Source organism: Phodopus roborovskii, unplaced genomic scaffold (genome assembly GCF_943737965.1).
Source record: "Phodopus roborovskii unplaced genomic scaffold, PHOROB, whole genome shotgun sequence".
Taxonomy (NCBI): domain Eukaryota; kingdom Metazoa; phylum Chordata; class Mammalia; order Rodentia; family Cricetidae; genus Phodopus; species Phodopus roborovskii.
Genome location: NW_026126598.1, coordinates 5,707,662 through 5,721,520, shown reverse-complemented (window position 1 = coordinate 5,721,520; position 13,859 = coordinate 5,707,662). Strand labels below are relative to the sequence as shown.

At 45.9% G+C, this 13,859-nt stretch overlaps 1 protein-coding gene across 1 annotated transcript in view; it reads right to left on the bottom strand.

Moving 5' to 3' along the window:
* Positions 1-951: 951 nt before the first annotated feature.
* Positions 952-13,859, bottom strand: part of LOC127236882 (S-adenosyl-L-methionine-dependent tRNA 4-demethylwyosine synthase TYW1) — an 80,152-nt gene continuing 67,244 nt past the window's right edge. Inside the window, exons 15-16 of the mRNA XM_051204807.1 lie at positions 9,695-9,862; positions 952-1,506 (exon numbers count right to left, since the gene is read on the bottom strand). Of these exons, the coding sequence (XP_051060764.1) occupies positions 1,285-1,506; positions 9,695-9,862 (390 nt within the window). The 3' untranslated portion in view covers positions 952-1,284. The remainder of the gene's footprint in view (positions 1,507-9,694; positions 9,863-13,859) is intronic.

Below are 13,859 nucleotides of genomic sequence, written 5' to 3'. Positions count from 1 at the left end.
ACAGATTGCATATAACAATGAGGACAGAGGCAGAGACAGAGAAACATGGAGGGGAGACAGAAATGAGTGTGCTTCTCTCTCTCTCTCTCTCTCTCTCTCTCTCTGTGTGTGTGTGTGTGTGTGTGTGTGTTGTGTGTGTGCGCGCGCGCGCACGCACAACGGAAGTCTCAACAACGACTTTTAGCAGAAAGACAAGGAGAGACCCTGTCCCACGCAGGTCTGCTGGACTGAGGACAACAGACTGACTAGGACTCCCACCTAGCCCATGTTACCTGCCATGGTACCTGGCTGGGATAGAATGAAACACAGACTGGTTTGAGGTTTAAAACAATTCCTCCAAAAGCTGTAAATATGCAAAAGTTTAAAGTGATTGATTTAATATCTTAAAATGTTTGGAAGAATAGGTAAAATATTTGGGACTAGAGAGATGGTTCAGAAGTTAAGAGTACCGTTGATCTTTCAGAGAACCCAAGTTCAGTTCCCAGCATCCATGTCGGCAGGCTCAGAACCACCTGTAACTCCAGCTCCAGGGGAACTGATACCCTATTCTGGCCTCCATGGACACTGCACTCATTTGCATGGCATGCACAAGCACACGCATGTTTGCACACACTCGCACACACACGTACACATGCACATACACACACAGACACCATTGAGAACTGTGAAGGATCATTTTTAGGAGGTGTGACTCTATAAGATTGAGAAAAGGAATGGAGTCCCTATCTTGAAAGGGGCAGAAGGGCTTGGCTCAGCTACTGTAGGCTGAATATACTAGTGCACACTCTACAAAGAACGGACAGCTCAGAGAGCGCAGCCGGTGACACAGGCGGCAGTAATCCCGGGTCTCAGCAGAAAGCACTGCTCTGAGTGGGTGCCAGCCTGCGCTACCTAACCAGAACAGGTCTAAAGAAATGATAGAAGGTGGGGGCAAAGCCAATAGCTAAGAAGGAAGAGGCAGAAATATTTATTCCCTGTGTAACACCCAGGAATAGCACTCATAAAAATTACTAAAATAAAACTCAAAACTATGAAAAATCCAAAAGTGACTGTTGACTCCACTGTTGGTGAAATCAACTCAGAAATGGGCCTGAGCTCTGGTTGGAAGCACTGAGTTGAGTCTCCAACCCCGATGGGTGGATGCTTCATCTGTAGTCCAGTTACCTGGGGGTGTCACTCTATGAGAAACAGCTATGAAGCTTTGCCCTTGGGACAGTGATGGGGACTGAGACCCTTCTGGGGGCAGGCGGCGCTTGTCTTTGGAGATCCTTAAGTCAGATAAGCTCAGCATCCAGAAATGTCCTTCGCTTTGTTCTTCCTCTGGTATCTCGTGTCCTTGGGATCAAAGCCTCTTTCCCTGGCACCGAACAGTGCCCACTGTGGGGTTCTGGCCATGTAATCGCTCGCACTAAATGTCTTTGAGCCTCCGCTCTCTTCGTATCGCAGGACAAGCTCCTGGAAGCGGCTGTAATCGATCCACGTCCACCACTCTCCATTGATCTTAAACTGCAAAGAAAAGTGATCAGAATATAAGGAAAACAAGTGCTAGTTCATCTGGATCGCTCCAGCTGTGCTGCCTAGTTTTATGACAATTTGGCACAAGCTAGAGTCATTTTGGAAGGAAGAACCTCAACTGAGAAAAGGCTCCCATCAGACTGGCCTCCGGTGCGTTTTCTTAATTGATGAATGATGTGGAAGTGCCCAGCTCACTGTGGGTGGTGCCATTCCTGGGCTGGTGGTCCTGGGTGATATAAGACAGCAAGCTGAGCAAGCCACAAGGAGCAAGCCAATAAGCAGTCCTCCTCCATGGCCTCTGTATCAGCTCCTGCCTCCAGGGTCCTGCCCTGACTTCCTTCAGTGATGGATGGACTGACTACAAGCAAGTCCATCCCCAAGTCACTTTTGGTCATGGCATTTCATCATAGCAATAGAAGCTCTGAGACAAACAGCATTAGTTTGGGACTGGAGAGATGGCTCAGAGGTCAAGAGCAAGTATTGTTCTCCCAGAAGACTAGACTTTGTGCCCAGCACCCATGTAGGGCAGCTTACATCTTCCTGTAACTCCAGCTCCAGGTTATTCAATGCTCTCTTCTGACCTCCATGGGCAACTCACCACCCCAACCCCTCCACTACCACACATAAATAAAAATACATGTTTTTTTTTTTTTAATCAAATAAATGTCAAAAAGTCCCCAGTGAGAGAGCCTAGAATGTGGCTCTGTTGGTAGAGTGTTCTCCAAAAATGTATGAAGCCCTGGCTTCCATTCCCGGCACTGCAGAAACTGGACATGGTGGGTACACGCCAGTAATCCCAGCATTCAGGAGGTAGAATCAGGATGATCAGAACTTTAAGGTCAGTCTGAGCTACATGTGACCCTTGCACAAAACAACATTTTAAATTGCTGAGCAGCCTGGTTTTCCTCCCGTGTTAAACTTTCACATGTTTTCAGTATGCTTGTGTCCCTGAAGCCCTCTCTGTACCATGCATGGAAGGCCCAACTGTTAATAAGAAATACTTCCTGAACTGGGCATAGTGGCCCAGGCCTGGAATCTCAGACCCTGAGAGATGGAGGCAGAAAGACCAGGACAGAGACCAGAGCAGGTTGTATTTAGGAACAGACATACAGATACATGTGCATCATGCACATAAAGGCATTTAACGACAATTGGTGGAAAAAGAGGCTATGAACTTGAAAGGGCGCAAGGAGGGATATAGGGGGAGGGTTCAGAGAGAAAAGGGGGAAGAAGGGTATGATGTTAATTGCAAATAATCTCAAAAATTAAAAAAAAAAATAAAGTCTTACAATAAAGGAGAGAACTTATATAAATGGGTGAGCAGGGTTCAACCTGGCTTACAGAGTGAGTCTCTATTTCTGGGAAAGGGGGAGAGGGCTCCCTGAAACAGGCAGTCAAGTTTTCCTGCAGTGAGGTGACTATAGGTGACAGCAGAGAGTTAAGCATCTGTTGTTACCTCGAGTTCACAGTCAAGCTGGGTCTAACTTGTCCTGCTGTGGATGCATTTGATCTGGTGTGGGTTTTTACCCCTCAGTTTGCAGTACGTGTGGAGGGCCTTTTATTGCTAAACTTTGCTTGAGCAAAGCCTTAATCAATGGCTTCTAATTCTGAGCTGCTAAATGACTCGAGCTAGCCTTTGCATCCTAACATGCATACAATATCTCATTAGCAGAAAGCCTCGTTAAGAATTTCAATTCAATAATGGGGAATAATCCAATTTGTACTCTCTTAAGTAAATTGCTTCTCCAAAGTCACTGTGGAATAATGGCCAAGAATGAAGAGAACAGAGAGGAGGGGCAGAGGAAATTCTCCTTTTGTGGTGAAGGCTTTTCATTCAAAGCCTCTGTGTGGCATTCATTTTGAGTTAATGTTGACGTGACTTGTAAACAGACAAGTGTTTCTTGTCCCAGCACTAGGAAGACTGAGGCAGGAGAAACAAGAAAGAGTTCAAGGACAGCGAGAGAGAGCCTGACTCAAAAGAGAAGCATGCTTAAGAGCACACACTGCTCCTCATGCAGAGGACAGACACAGCTGAAGTCCCCACACCCACACCGGCTGGCTCACAACCACCTGTACCTCCAGCTCCTGGGGATCCAACATCTTCTTTTGGTCTTTGGGGATACTTGCTTGTGTGCACGCGCGCGCGCGCACACACACACACACACACACACACACACAAACTTCAAATAAAGCTTTGAAGAAATGACAATAAAAGCCTAATTAATACTATGAACCAACTGAAGCAACAGTTTCCAGTTACAGCTGAGAAAAAGTATTGAAAATGAAAACCATAGTTTCCTGGAGTTAGGCTAATACTTACTGAATTTAAATGGTTCGTGGTTTCTGTCAGACAGTTAAAAGCTTCCTAGTAGACAGGGCCAAATGTATATAAAAGCTTAGTCTGTTGATGAATTATGATGTCTATTCTTTGAAATGCTGCAGCAAGGCTTCCTACCTCTTACAGCCTAAGGCCTAAACCTCCCATCTTCACTTTCCCTCTGGGGACTCTACACATAAGTGTTCTCCAGGCCTGCAACACATAGTTCTCCAGCTAGGCTAGACGGTGCACATGTGTAACCTGGCAACTCAGGAGGTAGAGGCAGCAAAGAGGGAGTTCAAGGTCACCCCCCTCTATAGGGTGAATTCCAAGTTGAGGCCACCTGGTTTACATGAAACACTATGCCCAAAAAACAAATAAACAAACAAAAAAAAAAATAAAGGAGGGAGGGGTGAGGCTGGGGAGATGGCTCAGTAGTTAAAAGCACTCGATCCTCTGGCAGAGGACCCATGTTTGGTTCCCAGCACCCATACTGGGCAGCTCACAACTACTTGTAACTCCAGCCCCAAGGGGCCTCTAGTCTCCACTGATACCTGCACACGCGTGCACACACACACACACACACACACACACACACGCACTTACTCGCTTATTTAAAAATAAATCATTAGCAAACAAAAAATAAGAAATAAAGTATCCCTTGTCATAGATAGGCTCAGAGAGACAAAAGGATCTGTTTAGGTTAGAACAGTGGTTCTCAACCCATGGGGCACAACCCCTTTCACAGGGATCACATATCAGATATTCTGCATGCCAGATATATACATTATGGTTCATAACAGTAGCAGAATTACAGTCATGAAGCAGCAACAAAAATAATTTCATGGTTGGGGTCACCACAACACATCGAGCTGTGCTAAAGGGCTGCAGCATTAGGAAGGTTGAGAACCACTGGAGTAGAACCATAACTCAATTTTTTTTTTTTTTTAAGCTCAGCCAACATCTATATAAAAGAGTTGAGTCTCTGCTCTCTCTTTCTCACAAAACAAAATAAGCCATTTGCAATGCATCTCATCTGCAATTCCCAGAAGCAGTTTGCAAACTCAGACACTGGAAGCCATGCTAACAGTCCTCTAAGACTGTGCTGTGGTCCAGAGGGGAAGAGACCACTTGCACAGACGGGTCTATCAGAAGCTAGAAATTGCCAATGACGATTTTGATTCCCAGTCTCTAGGAGCGTGCTGATGTGACACGTTGGGGATGCACTAGAAGGTTTGGGTCACCGTGACAAGGTGCCTCAGACTGAGCGGCTCAGTCCATAAATGTTTTGGAAGCCTAAGCCCATGATCAGGTCCCTGTGGGTCTGGTCTGTGGGAGCCTGTCTTACTGGCTGGCAAACAATGCCTTCTCACTGTGTCAGCATGGGCTCTCTCCCTGTGTGCAGGCTGTTCGTGTCTGTCCTTGTAAAGACAAGCCCTATCAAGACTTCTGCCAACCCTTGGAAGCCCCATCTTTAATACAGTCACACTGGGGTGTTAGAAACTCAACACAAATGAATTTGGGGAATAGGAGACACAAAATTCCATCCAGAGTATGGTTGACTCCAAGAACAATGCTGAGTCCAGGCCTCAAGCATCAAACTCAATCAGATAAGCTGAAGTAAAAGGAGCTCGGAAAAGTCGAACTTTTTCATGAAAAAAAGTAGAAGCTAAAAGGGCAGCATTTAGCATGACTGATACAAACTGTGCCAGAAGGTAGCTGTGCCAACAGGGAAACAGAGGCCCAGATCTCAAGATGTGAGGGGAAGTGTCCTAAGACATTGGGTCATCTGACTTCAGGGACTCCACAAACCCCACACTGAAGGGAAGAGGTAAATCTATGCAGAATTATGAACAAACTCAAAAGGTCACAGATGATATTACGACAGTGTGGTGAGGTTTGGCCCATACTAAACAGCCAGGCAGCTCTAGACAGAGGCCAGAAGACAGATTAGCGGGCATGAGCACCTGGCATAAGGAAAAAAAGCAAACAACCCCATCTAGCTATTATCTCACTTTTCACACAGGGAAAAATCCCCTAAACAACATGGCAGCACGAGATCATCATCATCATTATTATAAACATTCTACAGGAATCTACATAAAACAACACATCAGTTATAGGTTAAGTCCAAAATCTGGGCTAGGAGTATTTCTTTTAATTAATTTTATAACATTTAAAAATCTTTATTACTTTTTTTATTGGGAAGAAAGGATGCTTGTGTGTAGAGGTCAGAGGATAACTTGAAGGAATCAGCTCCCTCCATGCACCCTGTGGGTCCCAAGAGTCAGGTCATCAAGCCTGGTGATGAGAGCCATTTCTCTGGCCCCAGATTATTTGTGTCTGATGTCTCTGACCTTGCTGGTTTAAAAGGTGATGCATCCCGTTGTGAACCCAGAGGGAGACAAGTATCAAAAGAGACTGCTTCATAGGACACTAACTAGCATTTCTACTTCCTTCACCACACACTGGTATCCAGAAAGGGGGGTGGGCAGTGTGGAAAGGAGATCCCAGTGCATAAGACCCTCCCCACCAATCCTGAATAGGAAACATACCAGACGATACAGAGATTATATGGTATGGGATTTAATCCCACTCTGTGTGAACTTCCGGGCTTTTCTTCACAGGTGTGGACACCATGCATCAGAACAGAACTCAGAGGAACACCACAGCAGACTAGTTCAGAGGGAGAGGTCCTGGCGTTAGATATCCGCTGGACTGGGAGCTCACAGTTTCTGAGTCTGGCCATGTTATGTTTCTTTTACTTGCATCATAGAAGGTGGAGCTATGAGGCTTCCGCCCAGGGCATGTGGAATAGCTGTGACTGGGGCTTTCTCTGCCATGTATCTAAGCACAGTCCACCAGTCAATCACTAACCCTGTACCCTTACCCCCTCCTCCCTCTCCGTTTTTGAGCTAGGATCTCTCCACATAGCCCTGGCTGGCTGGAACTTGCTATGTAGACTAGGCTGGCTTCAAACTCACAGAGATCCTCCTGCCTCTGCCTCTCAAGAGTTAGGTCTCAGGTGTGCAACATCATGCTCGGGCTTAAAGCACAGCCTCTCTGAATGTGCAGGCTACAGCCTTCTTGGAACTTCTTTCCCATGTGAATTCAGGCACATAAATAAAATAACAACTCTAAGATAACCCGGTGAAAGGTCCCGTCACCACACCCTTTCACCACCAAGCTACTGAAAAGCCGGGATATCAGGTAGGTGATACACAGATAGCTGAACCACAGTAAACATCTCATTTGACACTGTGCCAGACCAGCTGCCCACAGCCTAGCTCTCAAACTTTTACCATCACTGCACTGTCTTACAACTCAGTGTTTCTAAAACTCAAATCTGACTCTGTGAGGTGTGTACGTGTTGGTGTGTGCAGGCAGACAGCAATGCTGAGGGTCCTCCATCACTCTCCACCTTACTCTTTGACAGTCTCTTACAGAACCTGGAGCTCACCTGTTGGCTAGGCTGACCGGCCAAGGAGCTTTAGGATCCACCTGCTTCTGCCTCCCGGCACTGGGATTACATGCACATGCCCACCACACCCATCGTTTTCACATGGGCTCTGAGGATGGAACTTAGGGCCTTGCCTTTGTGCAGCAAGCTCCTTCAAGACTGAAGCTTCCCCTCAGCCCCACCCCCATTTGACTACTTAGAGCCCTCAGGCAGTGCCTCCCTATCCCCACAGGATGAGCACTAGGGCTGCATTCAAGTCTGTCTCCATCCGGCCCACCCCATCACTCTCCTTTCCCCATAGTGACCTCCTGACATCCAGCCCCCAGAATCTCCTGTCTGGAATCTCTTCTCAGGCCTCTGCTCAGATTCTCTGCTGCCTTAATTCTTTCTTCCTGGGCCACTTAATGACCCATTAAAATAGCAACTTCCCTGCGAAGGCCCCGCTATGCTCTCATCTGCCATCACAGCCCTGCATGATGGAGCTGGGCAAATGTCCCCCCTTCTGATATGTCTGTGGCAGAAGGGAAGAAATTAATCCCCCAAGTTGTCTTCTGAGCACTGTGATGTATGCATACATGTGCACACGCACTCTCTCCCTCCCTCTCCTTCTCCCCCCCCCTCTCTCTTTTTCTCCACCCTTTCCCCCCTCTTCCTCTCTCTGGCACACACATCTTAAAAAAGCAATGAGACCACGTGGCAACACTTAGATTAATAGGAATGGGTTAATATTTAAGACAGAGCTAGCCGATAAGAAACTAGTAACTGGCCAACAGAACTATATCTAATACAGAGTCTCTGTGTATTATTTGGGGATGGTGCGGCGGTGGGACCAGACTGGCAGGGAAAGAAAACCTACTCATAACAACAACTGTCTTTTTTTCTGTTAGAGCACCTGGAAGGCAGGGGCCCTGCTCCATCCCTCTTCACGTTATTTTTGTTGTTGTTTTTAAATACGCACAGGTGTTCTACCGAAAGAATATCTGTACCCTCAGAGGACAGAATAGCGAGTCTGATCCCTCTGGACCAGAATCAAAAACTACCATGTGTGCCGGAGACTGACGAGGGTTACTCTGAAAGAGCAGTGCTAGCCTGAGTCACTCCATCCCCGACTTCACATTCTCCAGCACGGCACATTCTCCAGCACGGCTGCCCCGACACAACATTGGACAGACAGCGAGGAAGGGAGGGCAGGGTCACCTGAGACTCTGTCCTCTTAGTCTTCAGAATCGACCTTGGTAATTCCTTAGAGCTAAGGGCAGACATTTTTTTGTTTCTTTGACCTTTTTTTTCTCCCAGGATACACTGTTTCTAAATGGCCAAGTCTGTGACAGACCAAGGGTCACAAGCTCACAATCTGACTGCTATCAAAACATGGGGGCCCTTCAATTTCAGGATTGAGACTGGAGCGGGTGAAATTTTTACTCAGAGTTCTATGTGTCATTAAGCTGAGCCTGTTCAGAGACACTGAGATCAGGGAGCAGGGAATCTTTCATGTTTAAATTAAGCCTGATCTACTTCCCAAAACATCTATGTGGGGAGCTGGAGAGATGGCTCAGAGGTTAACAGCACTGGCTGATCTTGCAAGAGGCCTGGGTCCTGGTCCCAGCACACATGTGGCGGCTCACAACCACTAGTAACTTCAGTTTCAGGGATCCAGCTCCCTCTTTTGACTTCCAAAGAAAGCAGGCGTACATGCAGCAAACACTCACACAGTGAAAATAAATATATCTAAACAAATAAACAAAAACCTTGAACGAATCTATGGGAGAAAGGTGTCTTACTCTTGGTCTTCATGACTTTTCTGGTAAAAGGCCTGCCCTTATTACATGATGACAAAATCATGTAATTTAGTGGCTTTTAATGCAGTCATGAAGTTGAGTGACCACACAATTGCACAATTCCAGAAAGCTTGCACCACCCCAAAAGAAGCCCAAAGCTGACACTGGCGGTTTAATAAAGACTTTCTCCTTGTGTTAGTAGTGTACCTACCACAAACTGGAATTTTCCTTTTGGATAGGTTTTTTTTTTTTTTTTTAACTTAAAAAGACATCAGTGACTGGAGAGATGGCTCAAGAAAGGATTCAGGTCCCAGCACCTATAATGAGAGAAGTGACTCACAACCACCTGGAACTCCTCTCTAGGGGATATGGCACCCTCTTCAGGCCTCTGAGGGCACTGCACTCACGTGTGCATAACACACACACACACACACACACAATTAAGAGTTAACCTTTAAAACAAGAACTTTGAACTCAAGCAGTGGGACGGTGCTGTCTATTTTGTTCAGGGCATTCTTAATGTCCTTTTTAGGAAATACAGGGGAACAAGTGAACATCCACTGGATCAAGGGAAAAGAAGGAAGTGGGAGGGGAAGCAGATGCACACTCGCTAGAATCTCTTACCTTTTTGTGTGCCATCAGGAGGCAGTTGGAGTGCTCGTGTTCACATGCAATGTCATAGTCGGGAAGCAGATCCACCAGCTCCTGAACAAACCGGACTACTTCCTCATGCCAAGGCACATTGGCCATGGTGAGGCTGCTGGCTGCACTCTCGCCACAGTAGGTCACACCCTGTGGGAAGGACAGAAGTTATAGACCTTTCTGTGGGTGACAACTTGTGATGGTCACATTTCATTTATCAACTTGACTGGATTCAGAAGACACATCACTGGACACATCTATGAGAACGTCTCCAGAAAAGGTTAGCTGAGGTGGGACCCACCCTGAATGTGGGAGGCACCATTCCCTAGGCTGGGGTCTTGGACTGAACAAAAAGGAGACAATGAGCTGAGCCCCAGCATCCATCTCTCTGCGTCCTGACTGTGGGTGCTGTGTGACCAGCTGCCTCACACCCCTGACACCATAACTTCCCCATCGTGACGTCAGCCTTTTCTTCCTCAAATCGCTTTTGTAAGGTATTTTCTCACAGCTATGAAAAGAGTAACTAACATAGATCCCACTGAAAATTTATAAGGCGATAACTTATTTTTCAAACAGAGTCTGTCTGCGAGGCTCAGCCTGACCTAGAATCTGTAGTAATCCTCCTGCCTCTGTCCAGGCACTGGGATCACCATGCCAAACTTGTGATATGCTTTGAGTATGATTTTTAAAAAGGATTTATTTCTATCTCATGCATGGGAATATTTTCCTGCATGTATCTGTACGTGACGTGCATGCCTAGTGTTTGCAGAATCCAGAAAAGGATGCCAGTTCCCTGGAGCTGGAGCTACAGGCAGCCATGAGCCACCAACATGAGTGGTGGGAACTGAATTTGGGTTCCTGGCAAGAGCTCTCAACTGATGAGCCATCTCTCCAGCCCCACTGAGTATAAATTTATAAAAATAAATTATTACATATTATATAGATGGAGCAGGTTGAATCTGGAAATATATATATATATATATATATATATATATATACACATTCATATAACAACAATTAATAAAAAAAAGAGGCAATGAATTTGAAAGTGAGCAAGAAAGAATGTTATGTGAGAGCTTATGGGGAGGAAAAGGAAGGGGAAAATCACTTAATTACATTATAACCTCAAAAATAAAAGAATGAAAAATAAATAAGTATCACACCAAAGGAGAAGCACTTGTGGATTTACACACAAGCATTACTGATTTTACCAACATGGAAATTCCTGTTAATACAACTGTAGTAAGATAAGTGAGCTTCTAATTCTTGACCCCTCCCTGTGAACCCAGGCACCCCCACACACACACACCAAACAAGTCTTCTCAGTCCTCTACTTGGTAAATTACAGAATGGGAAATGATTCTTTCTCTAAGAACGTGTATCTTCAGACATCTCCATATCAGACCTTTCTGTTTTGTTTTTTAGATGCTAGCCTCAAATTCAGTCTGCAGCTAGATGAGCTAGCTTGCCTGCCTGATGCTCCTGACTCTGCCTCCTGAGTGCTGGGATTACAGCCATGGCCACCATGCCCAGCTTAGAACTGGACTTTCTCAACAGCTAGCTTCAATGTTCTAGACACAAGCAGCAACTGAAACAGAAGGGCATGACACTGTCTACAAGCCCCGCTCCTGACCCTTAGCTCAGTGGTGATGGCCCATGCTTTTAAACTTTAATCCCTGAAGAGACCAGCCTGATCCACAAAGTGGGTTCCAGGACAGCCAGGTCTGTTACACAGAGAAACCCTGTCTTTCTTGAAAAACAAAAGCAGAAAGGCCTCCCGTCCCAATACATACACACACACACACACACACACACACACACACACACACACACACAGAGAGAGACAGAGAGAGAGAGATTCAAACACAGACACATATGTCACATATACAACATATACACAGAAACAAATATGCACCACACAGAGACAAAATACACACAGAGACACTACAGAGAGACACTGTTTATAAGCACGCACACGCGCACACACACACATACATACACACACACCTTACATGTGAGAGACACAACATAATAAAAAAGAAAAGCTGATCCCACAGACAAGCCCTGGGTAACCTGCCCCTACAGATGGCAGAGCTGGGACTTGGCCTGAGATTCAAACGAGCTCTGCAAACCCTCGCTGCAGATGGCCGCTCACTGCAGATGGTGGGTCATAGGTACTGCAGACACTGTACCCAAATGCCCTCCACTGAGTGTTAACTACCCACAGCCCAGCTTCCTTAGGCTAAATGGGGAAATGGCCTCTGTTTGCTCAGGGATTTGGAGAATTCATTAGGCTGAGTGTCAGTGGATTCTAAAAAGCACTGCTAACACAGTTCAAGACATCATTAGGAAAATCAAGTCGGAAAACTGTGCTACTAACCCGTACGCACACAAAACAGCAAGAGGGCTTACAGACAGGTCATCAGATTTCAATGCTATGGGCAAGTTACACTGGAAAAGCCATCTCAAAGAAACTGTCTGTTAATATTTAAAAGCTCCCCGAAGCACAGAGCTTTCAGATAAGCTCTTATATTCATAACTATGATTGAGAAGCTATTTTAATATTTTATTACTCAGCAATAACAGATCACGAGATGCTAAGGGGGGCTCAGTGTAATGATGGACTGAATGCTGCTCTTCACTAAAACCTTCTGTGTTTGTCTCATGTAGCCCAGGCTGGCCTTCATTTCACTGTGTAGCCAAGGATGACCGTAAACTCCATCCCCTTCCTCCCACATGCTAGGTTTAGAGGTATACACCACCAATCCTAGCTCATGCCATGATTGGGATGGACAGGGCTTCATGCCTGCTAAAGGAACAACAGCCGCTGCCCTAAACTGTCTACTCTTTAATGACCATAAACCAACAGTTAAATAGGAGTTAAGCATTTATTTCAGCTTGGGCAGATTCATAACCACCTCTAAGACAGACCCTAAGTGTGCCTGTGAAGGTGTTACCAAAAATGTTTAACTGAGGAGAGAGATGTAAGTGTGGGTGGTACCATCCCATGGGCTGAGGACCCAAACCAAATAAAGAGGAAAGAGGAAGGCCGCCAAGACAGGTCAGGTACAAGTGCTTTGTCACCATGCCCAAAGGCCAGAGTTGATCCCCACGGCACACGTGGTCAGAGAATGCTGACTCCCAAAACTTGTCCTTACTGCCAGACCATGGCCCAAGAATGGAGTCGTGTGAGGGGAATTTTGAGTGCTTGTGAAAAGAAAATAAGAGTCTCAGGACCTCAGTTTCTTCAAAAGCACAGACTTGTTCTTGGAAGGTGCTTTTGCGCCCCTACTAGGTGAAGCTGATAGGAGTGAGTTTACTTCAGATTATCCGAGATAACTGGCTGCGGTTGTCTGATGACATGCCTCTATGGAAAAAACATGTTCTGCCATGGACAGCTTGTCCTATCGATTATATGCAGCTTGAACTCAATAAGAACTTCACTCATGTGACCTTTCTTACCCCTCAGAGTATAAATGATCTGATGCTCTGGATAAACTTGTCTATTGCATGAGACTTTAGTCTGCCTCACTTTTAGGCTCCAATCCCCCAGGTTCTACCACCTTTAGAGCAGTAAACACACTTTCACATGAGCTCCCCCTCTCTCTTACACACACACACACACACACACACACACACACACACACACACACAGCTTTTTTTTTTTAATTAAGGAAAAAAGGTTGAGTGTGGTAGCCCACACCTTTAATTCCAGCACTCCAAAGGCAGAGACAGGCTCTGAGAGTTTAGAGCTAGCCTTGTCTACACAGTGCATTCCAGGCCAGCTGGGGCTACACAGTAAGACCCTTTCTCCAAAAATGAATGGATGGATGGATGAATGAAAATTAAAAAAGGAAAACTGAGAAAGCCATCAGAATGCTAATGTGCATAATGATCCAGCCAGATATAAGCAGGCAGCCCCCATTCCCAGTGTCCTATCTTCCCCTCAGACCATTAGTGTGCTCGCAAACACACGCACCAGAAAATCCCTGCCCTCCCGTAAATGGCTGCTTATGGGGTATTGGATGCAATGACAAGAAAAACAACTGATACACCATTACAGGCACGCAAAACTAGCAATGTCCTGACCGTGACCCTTACCCTGCATGTGAGCAGTGAGGGGAAGATGCTCTACTAGGTTTGAGCC